The 15,011-nt window shown below is 37.8% G+C and overlaps 1 protein-coding gene across 3 annotated transcripts in view; it reads left to right on the top strand.

Annotated features, from left to right (window-relative positions):
• The window catches only part of Noxred1 (NADP-dependent oxidoreductase domain containing 1), a 34,616-nt gene extending 20,920 nt beyond the window's left edge, over window positions 1-13,696 (top strand). For all 3 annotated transcript variants that reach the window (XM_005390195.2, XM_013517158.1, XM_013517159.1), the window contains 5 exons: window positions 1,242-1,441; window positions 6,058-6,238; window positions 6,788-6,939; window positions 7,578-7,800; window positions 13,203-13,696. In XM_005390195.2, coding sequence (XP_005390252.1) covers window positions 1,242-1,441; window positions 6,058-6,238; window positions 6,788-6,939; window positions 7,578-7,800; window positions 13,203-13,380 — 934 coding nt within the window. In that variant the 3' untranslated portion in view covers window positions 13,381-13,696. The remainder of the gene's footprint in view (window positions 1-1,241; window positions 1,442-6,057; window positions 6,239-6,787; window positions 6,940-7,577; window positions 7,801-13,202) is intronic.
• The last annotated feature ends 1,315 nt before the right edge of the window (window positions 13,697-15,011 follow it).

Raw genomic sequence — 15,011 nt, 5'->3', positions numbered from 1 at the left:
ACCACCCCCAGCTGAGATATCATCTTATTGCTGTTAGAATGATCACTATTAGAAAACCAGAAGTTAGCAAGTTTTGGGTGAGGATGTAGAGAAATGGGAATCCTTGTACATGATTTGTAAGAATGTAAGATTGTATAGCTACAGTGGAAGACAGTATGGAAGTTCCTCTAAAAATTAAAAACACAATTGCCATATGATCCATATTGCAGTTCTGGGTGTATATCCTAAAAAATTGAAAACAGGATCTCGAAGAAATATTTGCATACCCATGTTCATTACAGCATTCCTAATAGCCAAGATGTGGAAGCGCCTAAGTATCCACTGATGATGAATAAAGACACTGTGTTGTATACGTGTAACAGGATATTATTTAGTCTTTAAAAAGAAGGAAATTCTCTCATCTGCTACAACATGGATGTAATTTGAAGACATTACACTAAGTGAAAGAAAACAGTTGCAAAATCATAAGTGCTACCTGATTCTACTTGTGTGAGGCATCTAAAGTAGCCACACAGGAAAAAAAATGATAGTAATTGCCAGCAGTTGGGAGAAGGGGAAATGAGGAGTTGTTCAGTGGATATGGAATTTCAGCTTTGCAGATTAAAAAGTTCTAAAGAGCTGATGCGTAATAATGTCCTGATAGTTAACACTAAGAGACACTTAAAATAGGTAAGGTAGCTAAATTTTATGCTAGGTGCTTTTTTAAAAAACCATGATAAAAATGTTGTCAGCTCTCTGCCTAGAAAACAAAAAAATAAAGGAACTGGTTATATAGAGTGGTGTACAACAGTGACTGTCTACAGTAGTCCGAAGTCAGTGGCATGATAAAGGCCTGTGTCTGAGCAACAGGAACATGCACAATACATGTAACAAAAAGATGTGCACTTAAAAGTATTTTAATCCAGTTTTGGTCCCTTGAAAAAATGGGTGTGGGCTGGGGATATAGCTCAGGGGCACAAGTACCTGCCTGGCAAGTGCAAGGTCATGAGTTCAATTCCCAGTACCAAAAAAAAAAAAAGAAAAAGAACAAAAGAAAAATAGGTGTGATTTGGTTTTTAGAAAATCTCATTCCCTAAAAGACCGGATAAATGGCACACAACTGAAATACCGTGTCTCTGAGATACTTAAGGTGCCACCAGGCCTATGCTTGAGAAAATTAATGCAGAGAACATTAGAGGTTGACAGGAACAACTACTATATGAGCATGTATTTATGTGTGTGTTGGTCTGTTCTTTCTTCAGAGAATCAATACAGGAGAATCAAAATTCTAGATCATTACCAGTTGAATCAGTTGATTTGGCCTCTGCTGACAATGAGAAGTTAAAAGTGGGCATCATTGGAGGCGGCCATCTTGGGAAGCAGCTGACTTGTGCACTGCTGCAGCTCGTCCCCATCCCTGCTGAGAATCTGCGCATCTCCACTCGGAGGCCAGAGGCCTTGAGTGAGGAAACAGTGTGTTATACAGGGGGTTTGGTTGTGTTGGTCCTGTGTTAACAAAGCCATTTTGAGAGGGTCCCTTTAAAAAGGAGTCCTATGTAGCATGCAGAGTTCTGAGCTTACTAGTTTTGAGAAAAGATAGGAAGATGGCTTTAATTGTGTGTGTGTGTGTGTGTGTGTGTGTTTGAGACAGGGTGTCACTATGCAGTTCAGGCTCAATTTGAACTCACTTTGTAGCTGATGTTGGCCCCAAACTTGCAACAGTCCTCCTGCCTCAGCCTCCTGAGTGCTGGGATTACAGGCATGTGCCACAACACCCAGCTAACGATGCCTATTGAGCTTATTGTTTGGAGCAATTTTTTTCTGCACTTAAATGTTTTATATCCATCTCTACTGCTTGTGCCTTTGGTGGTGAATTATTTTTCTGGGTGTGTGATACAGGAAAGCTTTCCATACAGAGTTCAAATCTTCTAACTGGAAGAATTAGTCTGGTGGACATTAAACAATTCCAAGTATTTACATTTGGCTTTATATTTTAAAAACCATTGAAATCTAAAAATGTCTTCTGTAATGATTCCATTCACTAATCTATGTGATAGAAATAAATAAATGCAATGATGAAATAAATGCAGTGATTGCTTCTGAAGAGATGGACTTAGAAAGGGCCTGAAGAATTTTCCAGGAAGAGGCTGGGGATTTAGCTCAGTGGCACAGCGCCTACCTGGCAAGCACAAGGTTGTGAGTTCAATTCCCGGTACTGGAAAAAAAAAAAAAAAAGAATTTTCCAGGGAGATGGAAATGTTTTGAGAGACGTATGGGTTACATGAAAGTATACATTTGTCAAAAATTTTCAAAGTATATACTTCAGATCTGTGTGTGGTACTATATGTAAATTATACTTCAATTATTAAAAATGCAAAAAATATAATTCAAAATCACATGCATATTATAAGATATTATTCTAGAAGAAAATAATAACTACCTATAACCTTAGCAGGGTTAGCATTTCTTCCTATTTTTTATTTTTTAATTTATTTTATTTTTTGTCTTTTTGAGGCAGGGTTTTGCTATGCAGTTCAGGCTGACCTTGAGCTCACTTTGTAGCCCAGACTGGTCTCAAACTCATAATGATCCTCCTGCCTCAGCCTCCCAAATGCTGGGATTACAGGCATGTGCCACCACGCCTGGCTGTTTTTTTCTTTTAAATTATATCAGTCATTGATACTGTACCTAGTTGTTTGTATCTGATTTTTTTTTTGAGACAATGTCTGACTGTGTAGCCCAGACTGGCCTTAAATTCACAGCAATCCTCTTGCCTCAGCCTCCCAACTGCTGGAATTACAGATGTGCACCAGCATGCCCAAATTGTATCCTGATTTTTCCACTTAATGTTTTATAAGATTATTCCTATATCATTTAACATTCTTAAAATAATGATTTTTTTTTTAACCCTCCCATTGTTCCATTGGCAGGCTTTGGACACACTTACCTGGTGCCACCCACAGTGCAGGTATGCTGCACTTGGAGTCCAGCCTGCAGAGTGGCTACAAATGCCAGACACTCCACATCATTCTCCTTTTCTTTGCTTTTTCCTTAGGGTTTAAAATTTATTTACATCAGTAAAGAGATTAAATTTAATGTAAGAAATGGTTTTGAGATTGTATAGCATTTCAAAGTATGGATGTAGGCTGTGCGTAGCAGCACACACCTGTAATCTCAGCACTTGGGAGGCTGAGTCAGGAGGATTGCTGCAAGTTTGAGGTCAGCCTGGGCTACATAGTGAGTTCAAGGCTGGCCTGAACTATATAATGTGACCCTGTCTCAAAAAACAACACCCAAACAGGTATAGCTTTATTAAGATAGTATTTTTATTCAGTAAACTGCACACTAAGTGTATAACTTTGTGTTTTGACACATGTGTACTCCTGTGAAACCCATGGACACAGTCAAGGTCAAAAAGTTGCCTCTTGTCTTTGTGATACCACTTTCTCTACTGCTGATCAGATCCCTGCCCAAGAAACCAATGACAATGATTTCTGTCACCATAGATTTGTTTTCATATTCTAGAATTTAATAATGGAACCATATATTTTATTTATTTATTTATTTTTAATATGAGGGGTTTAAACTCAGGACCTTCATACTGAGCTACATCTCCAGGCTTTTTTTTTTTAAGACAGGGTCTCCTTATGTAGTTCAGATTGGTTTTGAACTCACTGTGTAGCCCTTGGACTTGCAGTGATCCTTCTGCCTCAGCCTCAAAAGTGCTGGGATTACAGGCATGCACTGCCATACCTGACTCTAGCCCTTCTTTTAATTTTTTGAGTCAGATTGTTGCTAAGTCGCTAAGTAACCTCTGCTGGGTTTGAACTTGTGATCCTCCTGCCTCAGTCTCCTAGAGTGCTGGGATTATAGGTACACACCACCATGCGCAGCTTTTACTTTCTTTTGGTCTGACTTCTTTCATTATTTCTCATTATTTAACTATTTTGAGAGATATCCATGTCATTTCATGTATCATTATTCTTATTTCTGAGTAGTATTCATTGCATGCATATCCCACAGTTTACATATTCATCTGTTTTCATTTTTCTTGGGTAAATACCTGGGAATGAAGTGGCTTGACCATGTATATGTTTACTTGTTAAAGAAACTTCAAGTACACTTTTTCAAATTGACCTCAAGAAAGGTAGTTCATGTGTAAAATTTCACCAGTATTCTATGAGAATGCCCATTTCATTACACTCTGGTCAATGCTGATAATCATTCTTAATACCACTATGTAATACGTTTTTAGATTTTTTCTTTCATTGACCACTGTAAGTTGAATATTTTTCATGAGTTTATTGATATTTCATCTTCTTTCGTTGCTTTTGTGTTTTATTAGATTGCCTGTTTTTTTTTAAACTAACTTTAAATGTTCTTTATATATTAAGGAGACTTAAATAAAAATCTTACCACCCAGGTGTATTTCTTAAACCTATGAGTATTTTAAGTAGTATATATATTTTAGTATAATACCTATATTTTTTGGGAAGCAGTATTTATATTAGTAATAAAATGACAATTTAAAAATACCTCTCTGTGTTGCATAAGGAAGCAAGAATTCAAAATGCTTAGCAGTAGCTTCTATGCGCATAACAAGATTGAGGACAACTCCCGAAAGAATGCTGTACCTACTTTTTTTGTTGTTGTTTTGCTGTTCTTTTTGAGACAGGGTCTCACTATGCAGTTCAGGCTAGCCTTGAGCTCACTGTGTAGCCTAGGCTGGTCTCAAACTTGGGGCAGTCCTCCTGCCTCTGCCTCCTGAGTGCTGGGGTTGCAGGCAGGTCCCACCACATTTGGCATTGCTTTTTTTTGAGACTCGATCTTGCTGAGTCATTAAGTTATGCAGGCTGGCCGAGGCTCTAATTGCAGTGCTCCTGCCTCAGACTCACTGAGTACTGAGGTTACAGGTAGGCACCCCCCAGTTCTGCCTGCATTCTAATCGTTTTTATGTTATCTGTCTTCCAGATGTATGACTATCCAGGTAACCTCAACGTCACTTTTGTCATATATTTTTGGTCATTACAATAAGAATTCACATCTCCAATGTTTATCATATTGTTTTTCAAAAATCCTTAAAGTATACTGCCAGATGTACATTTTAAATTTTTTCAAAACTCTATGTTGTAGTAAATACAAATGATTAACTACCAGTGACCAGTGAGTGTTTTTATGCAAATACATAAATTATCATATTTCTCTACTATTTCTTTCTTTCTTCATTTATTTATCTATTTATTTACTGCAGTACCAAGGATTAAATCCACCACTTTTACACTGAGCTACCTTCCAGCCCATTCTTTTAATTTTTTTCTTTTTATCTCAGTAGGTCACTAAGTTTCCCAGGCTGGACTGAAACTTACAACCCTCCCACCTCAGCTTTGTCCTGGGATTTCAGGCATGCACCACCATACCCAGCATACCACTCTACATTTACCAAAAAAAAAAAAAAAAAGGAAATCCTGTGAACATTAAATTGTTTATACTTTACAGAAACTGGGAAATCTTTCCAAACTTTGCCAGTCCCTGCTCTCTACTCTTCCATTTTCCTAGTCTTACCAACTTAAACCAGTGAGCTGTGTCACTTAAGGCAAGTCACGTAACTTCCCAAAGCCAAACCTCATGAAGCTTGAGTTTCCTCATCTGTGATATGGGTATACCATTAGTGTCTACCTCAGAAGTTCCTTGTGATGATTACCTTAAATAATGTAATAAAGTACATTGTACATTATCTGGCACATGATAAGCCTTTAGTAAATTGAATCAAAAGGTTTCTTAGAGATTTTTTCTTCCTTAAATATTTTGAAAAATTTTAGCATTTGGTCTAAAAGTAAGCTAAAGGTGAATTATCATAATCTCAAGCACTGCTGCAGTAACCCCGGCTGCTTTAGTAGTGGGGCTAGGACGTTGCTGCATAGCTTATAGAAGAAGGCAGACACGAATATCTTCTGGTTTATGTGGACATAAGGCTTGGATTACTTTACTGAAATAAAATAATGACTGCCCTTATGTGGTTGATGTTTGAGTAAAAGTCTTTTGTACTGTGCTCTTTCTGTCCTTCCTTATCTTTCCCAGCTGAGTTCCAGAAATTGGGGATCCAGTGCTTTTACCATAACGCTTATCTGGTAGGTTGGGCCAACGTACTATTCCTCTGCTGCTTGCCATCTCAGCTGCCGAATATCTGCTTAGAAATTCAAAAGAGCCTGAAGAAGACCTGCATTGTGTACAGCTTTGCAGCCGCCATCCCACTCCCCAGGTACCTTGTTAGGATGAGAACAGAACTGGTGCCTGCCTCACCTTTGACTTCTGTTTACCACCTCTACCGTAGCCCCTACCTTTTAGAGTCAGTCTTTACAGTGATGAGGAGGCTGCTTAATCTGCAGAAGGATCCAACTCCCCTTTCTAATTGTGCCTTCTTCATTCCCCCCCATAGTACTTGTGAGTGGGATATTTTCTTTGCTGTACAAATGTATAGAACTGTAATAACACATTACCACCCCACTTTGTCGAGCTGAATAATATTCTTCTGTGTATCAGTGAAAAGGGAAACCACCAGTTACCATGATAAATTACTGAAAATGTGCCCATATTATTTTTGTAGTTCTAGTGTCTATCCCAGTGCTCGACACATTATAACATTTAGTAAGGATTTGCTAGGTGGATGGATGAACAATCTAAGTAATTTATGACCTCAGCACAGATCCAGACCTGTTTTGCCTCTGAGCAGCGCTGAGCAGGAAGGAGTCTGCTGGGGTTGGATGTATTCCAGACCGAGTGCTCCACTCCCTGTCTTGGTGGCTTCCAGGTTGAAACTACTACTAAACACCACCAGTATTTTGCGGCCTAAGTATCAGTGTGCTGAGGATTTTGACAACATCTGGGGAGCCAATAAGGAAATCACCGCTGCTCTCCAAGATGCTGTGATTCTTCGGGCTACCTGCCCTTACAGTCCTGCTGGTAATAGTTCACTATATTTTTAGCATTCTTTTAAAAATTTTCTTCCCCTTGGCCTGTTGCCATATTGTGGGTGTTTTTTTTTTTTTTTTTTTTTTTTTCCAATATTGTTAAATCCGTATGCTGTATGTTGGGGGTGGGGGAATGGAGCACAAGTTAGACACGTTCTCAGCCATTTAGGTTTGGTATGGGGACAGTGGTGGTAAAAATAGCCTTTATTAGGAAGAGTTGAGAGGGCTAATTATTTGATCCCTTGAGGAAGAACCGGAAGCACCAAGGGGAAATAGCTTAAACAGGCAAATGCAATGTCTAGGGATGACATGGCTTTTCCTCGTAGTTTTACAGTTGCCCCAGTTCCTTTCCCTTGTTGGCAAAGATCATTCTGGAGGAACTTTTGCCCTTAGTCATGTCTACATTAGTGGCACCTGCCCTTCTTTGGTATAATCAACACATCCTGTGTTATAAAGGGCAAATAGAGCTGTTGGCCAAGTAGGAGAGAGAGTTTCCTTATCTTGAGGTCCATATTACCAACCTGTATTGACAAAAAAAGTGGGTTCTAGTCACTGGCTGGGATTTATTCTACTTCCCTGTAACTACGTTCCCTGCTGCTAACTGTTATTTATCTTTTCATTGATGTTTAGGGGGAATAACCCTTAATATCAAATGGTTGGAGGGAGTATTCTATGCAGTCCTAAACATCTGCACAGCAAGCAACATGCCGTATTTACAAGTGCTGCAGCTTCTGAATAAAGTGTTTCTTTCTGTGCACTATGAAGACTGTAAAACAGATGAAACATCTTGCCCCAAATTTCAGTTAACAGATTTTGTCAATGCAGTCTATATGAGGAACATGTTTCAGCAAAGGTAAGATGGGGCCAGGGATGTAGCTCAGCACCTGTCTGGCAAGCGCAAGATCCTGTTACGGTTTATATCTGTGTGTCCCCCCAAAGCCTCCTGTGGCCCTGGAGCAGGCTATTAGAGTTTGAATATGGGTGTGAGAGCTACACCCGCCCTGGGGTGGATAGTTTACATATGTAAGGGAGAGGAAGAAGCTGCTTGAGGCTATTCCTCCTCCATTCCGCCCTCATGTGTGTGCTTGTAGCTTAGCTGTGTGCTGCCGCCCTGAGATGCAGCCCTCTGCCACATGCCACTCTGCCTTATAATCATGCCTAGTACAGATTGAAACCTCCACAAACTGTAAGCGCAATAAACCTTTCCTTCCTTAATTTTGGTCGTCAGATATTTTGTCCCAGCAACGAGAAAAAAGTAACCAAGACAGATCCTGAATTTGATTTTTGGTACCAAAAAAAAAAAAAAAGAAAAGGTAAGATGGCAGACATCTGGCCATTCAGATTTCTCCCATATTCTTGTCTTGTCAAATTTTTTTTTATTCTTTCATATTCTCTTTTAAAAACTGATAAAATAATGCATTTTTAAAAAAATTCAGCCAGTGGAAAAGTGAAAGCCTCTTTTTCCTCCTATATCTCATTTCATAAATTTTACTTCTAAAAGTTTTTATATTTTGTCTTCTTATCAATGCATTTATAGATATATAAATTGTCATTATAACACACATACATATCTATTCCTATGTATGGTACTAGAAACCTGGGAACTACATATACTGATTTCACTTCCTATAATAGATACTATTGTAGGTTAGTATAATCATATCCTTTATGAGACTAGGCTTCAGTTTGATACATTTATTTAATTAAATTTATTTTCCCTATTTTTACTTGATAAACATGCAGTTCTTTTCTCTGGCCCCAAATTTTGCACAAAAGGCAGCTTTGGATATTCTTGCACTAAATATATGGAAGAATTTCTGGGTTAGAGAATATATATTCCCAAATTGCTTCTCAAATCATCTCCACAAACATGAAAGTACCATTTCTCTACACATTGATAACTATAAAATTAATCCTTTTAGTCTTTGAAAATCTAATATGTAAAAATTGGTGCCCTTATTACTAGTGACTTCCATGTCACTAGATCTGCAGAACACTTTAAGCTCCTTCTCTCCCTTGACTAATGAATGTGCCATCCTTACTGAACCAATCTCTTCTCTCAGAGTTCATGATAATTCACATCCCCTCATTTTTTTCCTTTCTCTCTGGCCTCTCCTTTGTTTTTTTTTTTTTTTTTTTTTTTGTCTTTTGGAGACAGAGTCTCCCTGTGCAGTTCAGGCTGACCTTGAGCTCACTTTGTAGCCCAGGCTGGTCTTGAACCTGCAAGGATCCTCCTGCCTCAGCCTCCCAGGTGCTGGGATTACAGGCGTGTGCCACCACGCCTGGCATTGGCCTCTCCTTTGTCAGCTCTTACTCTGTTCCATGTCAAATTCCAGCCCTGGGGTTTTCTTTGAGACCATAGTGTTTTTTTTGCGGGGGGAGGGGGTTCTGGTACCAGGAATCGAACTCATGACCTTGCGCTTGCCAGGCAGGCACTGTGCTACTGAGCTAAATCCCCAGCCCTTCTGGGGTTTTCTTATTGGTGAGGTTTTTATTACTGGATCAATTTATTGCCTATTATTGGATTATTTAGGGTTTCTATATCTTCTTGGTTCAATTTTGGTAATTCATATATATGTAGAAATCTGCCCATTTCTCTTAGATTCTCCAATTTATTGGAGTACAGGTTTTCAAGGTAATTACTAACGATCTTCTGGATTTTGGTGGTATCCATTGTTTTGCCTTTTTCATTTCTAATTGCATTGATATGAGTCTTTTCTTTTTTGTAAGATTGGCTCAGGATTTCTATTTTCTTTATTCTTTCAAAGAACAAGCTCATTGGTTCACTGATTCTATTGATTTTTTTGGGGGGGCGGTCTTTTTCAGACAGGGTTTCGCTTTGCAGTTCAGGCTGGCCTTGAGCTCACTTTGTAGCCCAGGCTGGTCTCGAACTTGCAATGACCCTCCTGCCTCAGCCTCCCAAGTGCTGGGATTACAGGTGCGCACCACCACACCTGGCTATTCTATTGATTTTTTTTAGTCTCAATTTCATTGGTTTTTGCCTTATAATTTCCTTTCTTTTACAGTTTTACATTTGGATTGTTCTTGCTTTTCTAGGACCTGAAGGTGTATCATTATGTTTTTTATTTGGCCTTGCTGTGTTTTTCTGATGTGGGCATTCACAGCTGTAAACTTCCCTCTTAGGACTGCTTTCATTGTGTCCTGTAGTTTCTGGTGTATTGTACTGGCATTATCATATGATCCCAAGAACTGATTTCTTCTGTGACCCACTGATTATTCAAAAACATATTGATTAATCTCCGTGTATTTGCATAATTTCCGTGGTCTCTTTTGTCATTCATTTCTAATTTCATTGCACTATGGTCTTATAATATGTATGGGTTAATTCTGATTCTTTCATATTTAACCATGATTTATGGGCTATTAGGTCTATTTGGGAGAAAGTTCCATATGCTGCTGAGATGAATTTGTAGAGAATTTGCATTTTTACAGGATCCCATGTGATACTTATGCATATAAAATTGGAAAAGTAATGAGCTACATTCTTGTCAAATGAACTTTTAGAAAGAGAGGTTTGGCGTATTAGTATTTCCATTTGATTGTAGTTTCTCATATTCACTCCATATTTGTAATGATCTTTCTTTATAAAGTTTGAAGCCACCAGGCATTGTAATCCCAGCACTCAGGAGGCCGAGACAGGAAGATTTCTCAGAGTTTGAGGCTAACCTAGGCTACATAGTGAGTTCAAGGCCAGTCTGAACTAAAGAGTGAGACCCTGTCTCAAAATAAGAAAAGGAAAAGGAAAGGAAAGAAAACAAAAAATGTTTGAAGCTGTGTCATCTGATGAATAAAGGTTCACAATTTTTAATATAGTCTTGGTGCAATATATTTTCATTGAATCTCCCCTCTTCTTTGAAGTCTAAAAACATACTTTTAAAAAATGCAGTTAATTTTATAACAAAATTGAGAGGAAGATATAGAGATTTCCTGTCTCCCTGCATACATAGCCTCCCACATTATCAACTTTCCCCCACTGGAGTGATGCATCTCTTAAAATTTACCAACCTACATCCATATATCATTATCACTTTGAGTCCATAGTTTACATTAGGATGAAGAAATGTATGAGGGCTTTGAAGAAATGTATAATAATTTTCATCTTCCACTCTAGTATCACACAGAAAATTTTTACTGCTGTTTTCTCTGTACTCCTCCACTCATCCCTCCTGCCTCAGTCTCCTGCCTTGGCAAGCCCTGATCTTTTTACTGTATCAATAGTTTTCCCTTTTCCGGAAGATTATATAGTTAGAGTCACAGAATATGTAGCCTTGTAAATGGGCTTCTGTCATTTACAAATACATGTTTCCTTCATGTCTTTTCATAGCTTGAAAGCTCATTTAGTTTTACTGCCAAGTAATGTTGCACTGTCTGGCTCTGTTACTACGGTTTATCTATTCATTTACTAAAGGACATCTTAGTTGTTTCCAAGCTTTGGTAATTGTGAATGCTCCTATAAACATCCGTAGGCAATTTTTGTGGGAAAACATGTTTTTGGTTTATTTTAGTAAATGCCAATATGTTCGATTGCTGAATCATCTGCTAATTTTATAAAGAAAAACAAAACTACCAAACTGTCTTCTGAAGTATCATTTGTATTCTCACCCACAATGAAGAGATTTACTATTGCCCTCTATGTTGTCAGTGTTTCACATTCTGGCACTTCTAGTAGAAGTGGATGATTGTTTCATTGCTGTTCTAATTTGGAACTGCGTATTGTTGAAGATCTTTTACTATGTTTATTTGCTGCATGTACATCTTTTTTGGTGAGGTGACTATCAAGGTGTTTTACCTATTTTTGAGTTTTTCATTTTTATGTTGTTTTAAGAGTTCTTTGTATATTTTGGATAACAAAGATATATCTTTTGCCAGTATTTTCTCCCAGTCTATTGCTTGCATTTTCATTTTCTTGACAATATTTTTCATGGAACAGAAATCTTTAATTTTACTTAAGTCCAATTTATCAATTCTTTCTTCTATGGATCATGCCTTTCACATTACAGTTATGCCTTCCACATTACTACCAACCCCCCTTGGAGGGAGTCAACTAGATTTTTTTTCTATTATCTTCTGGGACTTTTGCAGTTATACATTTTACATTTAAATTTGTTAGGGTTTTTCTTATCTGTTTTAGTCTTTTTAGATTTTTGAAACACGGTCTCATGTAGTTCAGGCTGGGTTTGAATTCATTATGGAGCCCAAGCCTCTCTCAAAATCATGGGAATCTTCCTGCCTCAGCCTCCCTAGTGCTGGGATTACACGTGTACACTACCATGCCAGTTTAAATTTGTGATACATTTTGAATTCATTTTTTGTGAAGGGTGTAAGTTCTGTGTCTATATTAGTTTTTTCTCATGTGTATGTCCAGTTGTTCTATTGTCATTTGTTGAAAATGCTATGCTTTCTTTTTCTTTTTGTCTTTTTGAAACAGGGTTTTGCTATGCAGTTGAGGCTGGCCTGGAACTCACTTTTTAGCCCAGGCTGGCCTTGAACTCAGTGATCCTCCTGCCTCAGTCTTGTGAGAGCCAGGATTACAGGCATGTACTACACGCCCAGCCAAAAATGCTATGTTTTCTTCATTGTATTGTTTTTGTGTCTTTGTCAAGGAGTATTTACTTGGGTAAATACTTCTTGCATGGTTCTAAAGAGTAGTCAGTTTAATTCATATCTTTGTTCCCCTGTTGGTACAGTCCTTTTTCCTCTAGCTTTTTCAGGATTTTTCTATATTTGATTTTCTATAGTTTTAAAATATCTAGATGTAGGTTTTTGTTGTTGCTTTTGTTAGCACTTTTTTTTTTTTTTTGTATCAGGAATCAACCTCTGACCTCGTGCTTGCCAGGCAGGTGCTGTGCTGCTGAGCTATAACCCAGGCCCCATTAGCACTTATCTTGATTGATATTCTCAGCTTGCTTCCTGGATCTCTGGTCTGGTGTCTGACATTGATCTGGGGAAATGCTCAATCATTATTGTTTCAAATATTCTGTTCTTTTCTCTCTTTCTTCTCCTCTAGGGTTATTATTGTGTGTATGTTACACCTTTTATGATGGTTCCACAGTCCTTGGATGTTGTGTTCTGTATTTTTCAGTCTTGTTTTGTTTTGCTTTGCTTTGCTTTTCAGGTTCAAAGTTTCTCCTGGGATATTTTCAAGTTCAGCGGGTCTTTCCTCAGTCATGTGTTTAGCAGCCAAGTAAGATATACTGAACGGATAAAAAAAATAACAATTTTTTTCTACCTCAGGCCTTTCCCCTGGTTTGATCTGATTGATGTGCAACTCAAGGAAAATCCCTTTAGCCAGTGTCTCTCAAGCAGTCCTGTTCTCCGAGACCATCTGACCCATCTGTATTGTGATTTCTTTGGCATTTCCCTCGTCAATGAAGACCAGCCAGTGGTTTCCATGGATTCTCCATCCCAGTAAGAGATCTCAGGGATGAGGTGGATTTTTTTCCCTCTCACAGATTTGCTCTATGTGGTTATATCCTGATTATTACAGTTGACAAGTAATAACATGACTGCATTATGTTTGAAAATTGTATTGGTGGATCTTTCAAATGTAGAATAAACAAGAAGTCCTATACATCAACGTATCTGACTGTGTCTAACTTTCAGAAATGACCAAACTATAAACCTAATGCCCATTAATAAACCAGAAAAGCCTTAACACAAATTATTTCTCTTCTAAAAGTTAAATTCAAGAAGTTACCATTGATATTGTCCTACCACTTTGTAATTCGGTAAATCCCCCTATTACTATGTTATCCTTCTTTTACTCTTTTAAACAAATTAAAAAAAGAAAGTTATGCTGCCATTATTAAAAAATTATATACTGTAACTTTTTTTTCCCTGTGTGGTATATAACTGACAAATGATACAGCAGCTTGATTTTCCTACCATTTTGGATAGAGGAGTGAATGTTTGGTAAACAATATTGATTCATTTCATGCTTATTTCAATTATATGTTTTTTCTGGTACTATCTTATTTAAAGCTGTTCCTCTTTAAACCATAAAGCAAAATAAAAAATAACTGCCATTTATATTAAATGACTAAAAGAATTTTTCAAAATATAGATCTTATTTATATAATGAAAATTTGTTTATTTCCCTTATGCTTTGTGAATACTTTTTGTCAACTATAATAAGAGCAGTGACCCTATCAAGCTAGGAAAACATGCTACTTACTGTGCTCTGTCATGGAACAGAAACAGTTTTCTAAATGCTGAAATGCTTTTAAACAAAACCACTTAGCACACATGGAAATCACCATGGTCTTAAAGCAGCCATTTACATTGTTTTGCATAATCATGAGCAAGGCAAACTCAAAGGTATGATATGTGAATAGTGTCTGACAAGACTTTTTAATTTGGGAAAAATTAGGTTCATCAAATATTAATACTTGGCATGAATGTTAACTTCAGGTACTGTTCCTTCTCTTTGTAGGAAAAAAATTCTTCTATTTATTCAGGTGTAGAAGACCAGACAAGGTACATCATTGTCCTTTGGATTATATTAGCCCTGTAGGGGTTATTTAGATTAAGAAATGAGACTAGGAAAGAGCAAGCTAGAGGAGAGTGGGGGTCATTCAAGCAACAAAAAGTATAATCATTTATTTTGAGAAGTCCAGTTATGAGTAGACTCTAGCCTGAATTTCATTTTATAAAGCTCGGGGGTCAATTCCTGGTACCAGAAAAAAACCAAAAAAAAAAAAAAAAAGCTTGGTTACTATGTAAAGGAACCTTATATGCTGTAAAGGCTTGTGTCTAGATGTACCCTCAAAGCCTCATTCAGTAACAGGCAGGGCTTTTTCAGGGGTGGCTGGATCTCAATTTTGTGATGCTGGGATTAAAGGTGTGTGGTTACTAAATTAGTCCACTGACTGGTTTGGCATAGTTCTGGGAGTGGATATGGTAAGGTCCTCCCTCGGTGTGAATGCTACCTGCCCTAAGGGTGCATAGCCTGGATAGAATACAAGGCAGAAAGAGGGATGCTGTTGCTGCTTGCTGCCTGGTTCCTCCCTACTTCGATGCTTTGCTGGCTTCCCACCTTCTGCC

Source organism: Chinchilla lanigera, unplaced genomic scaffold (genome assembly GCF_000276665.1).
Source record: "Chinchilla lanigera isolate Chin_1 unplaced genomic scaffold, ChiLan1.0 scaffold00037, whole genome shotgun sequence".
Taxonomy (NCBI): Eukaryota; Metazoa; Chordata; class Mammalia; order Rodentia; family Chinchillidae; genus Chinchilla; species Chinchilla lanigera.
The sequence above is the reverse complement of the archived record's forward strand: the minus strand, read 5'-3'. Positions and strand labels throughout refer to the sequence as shown.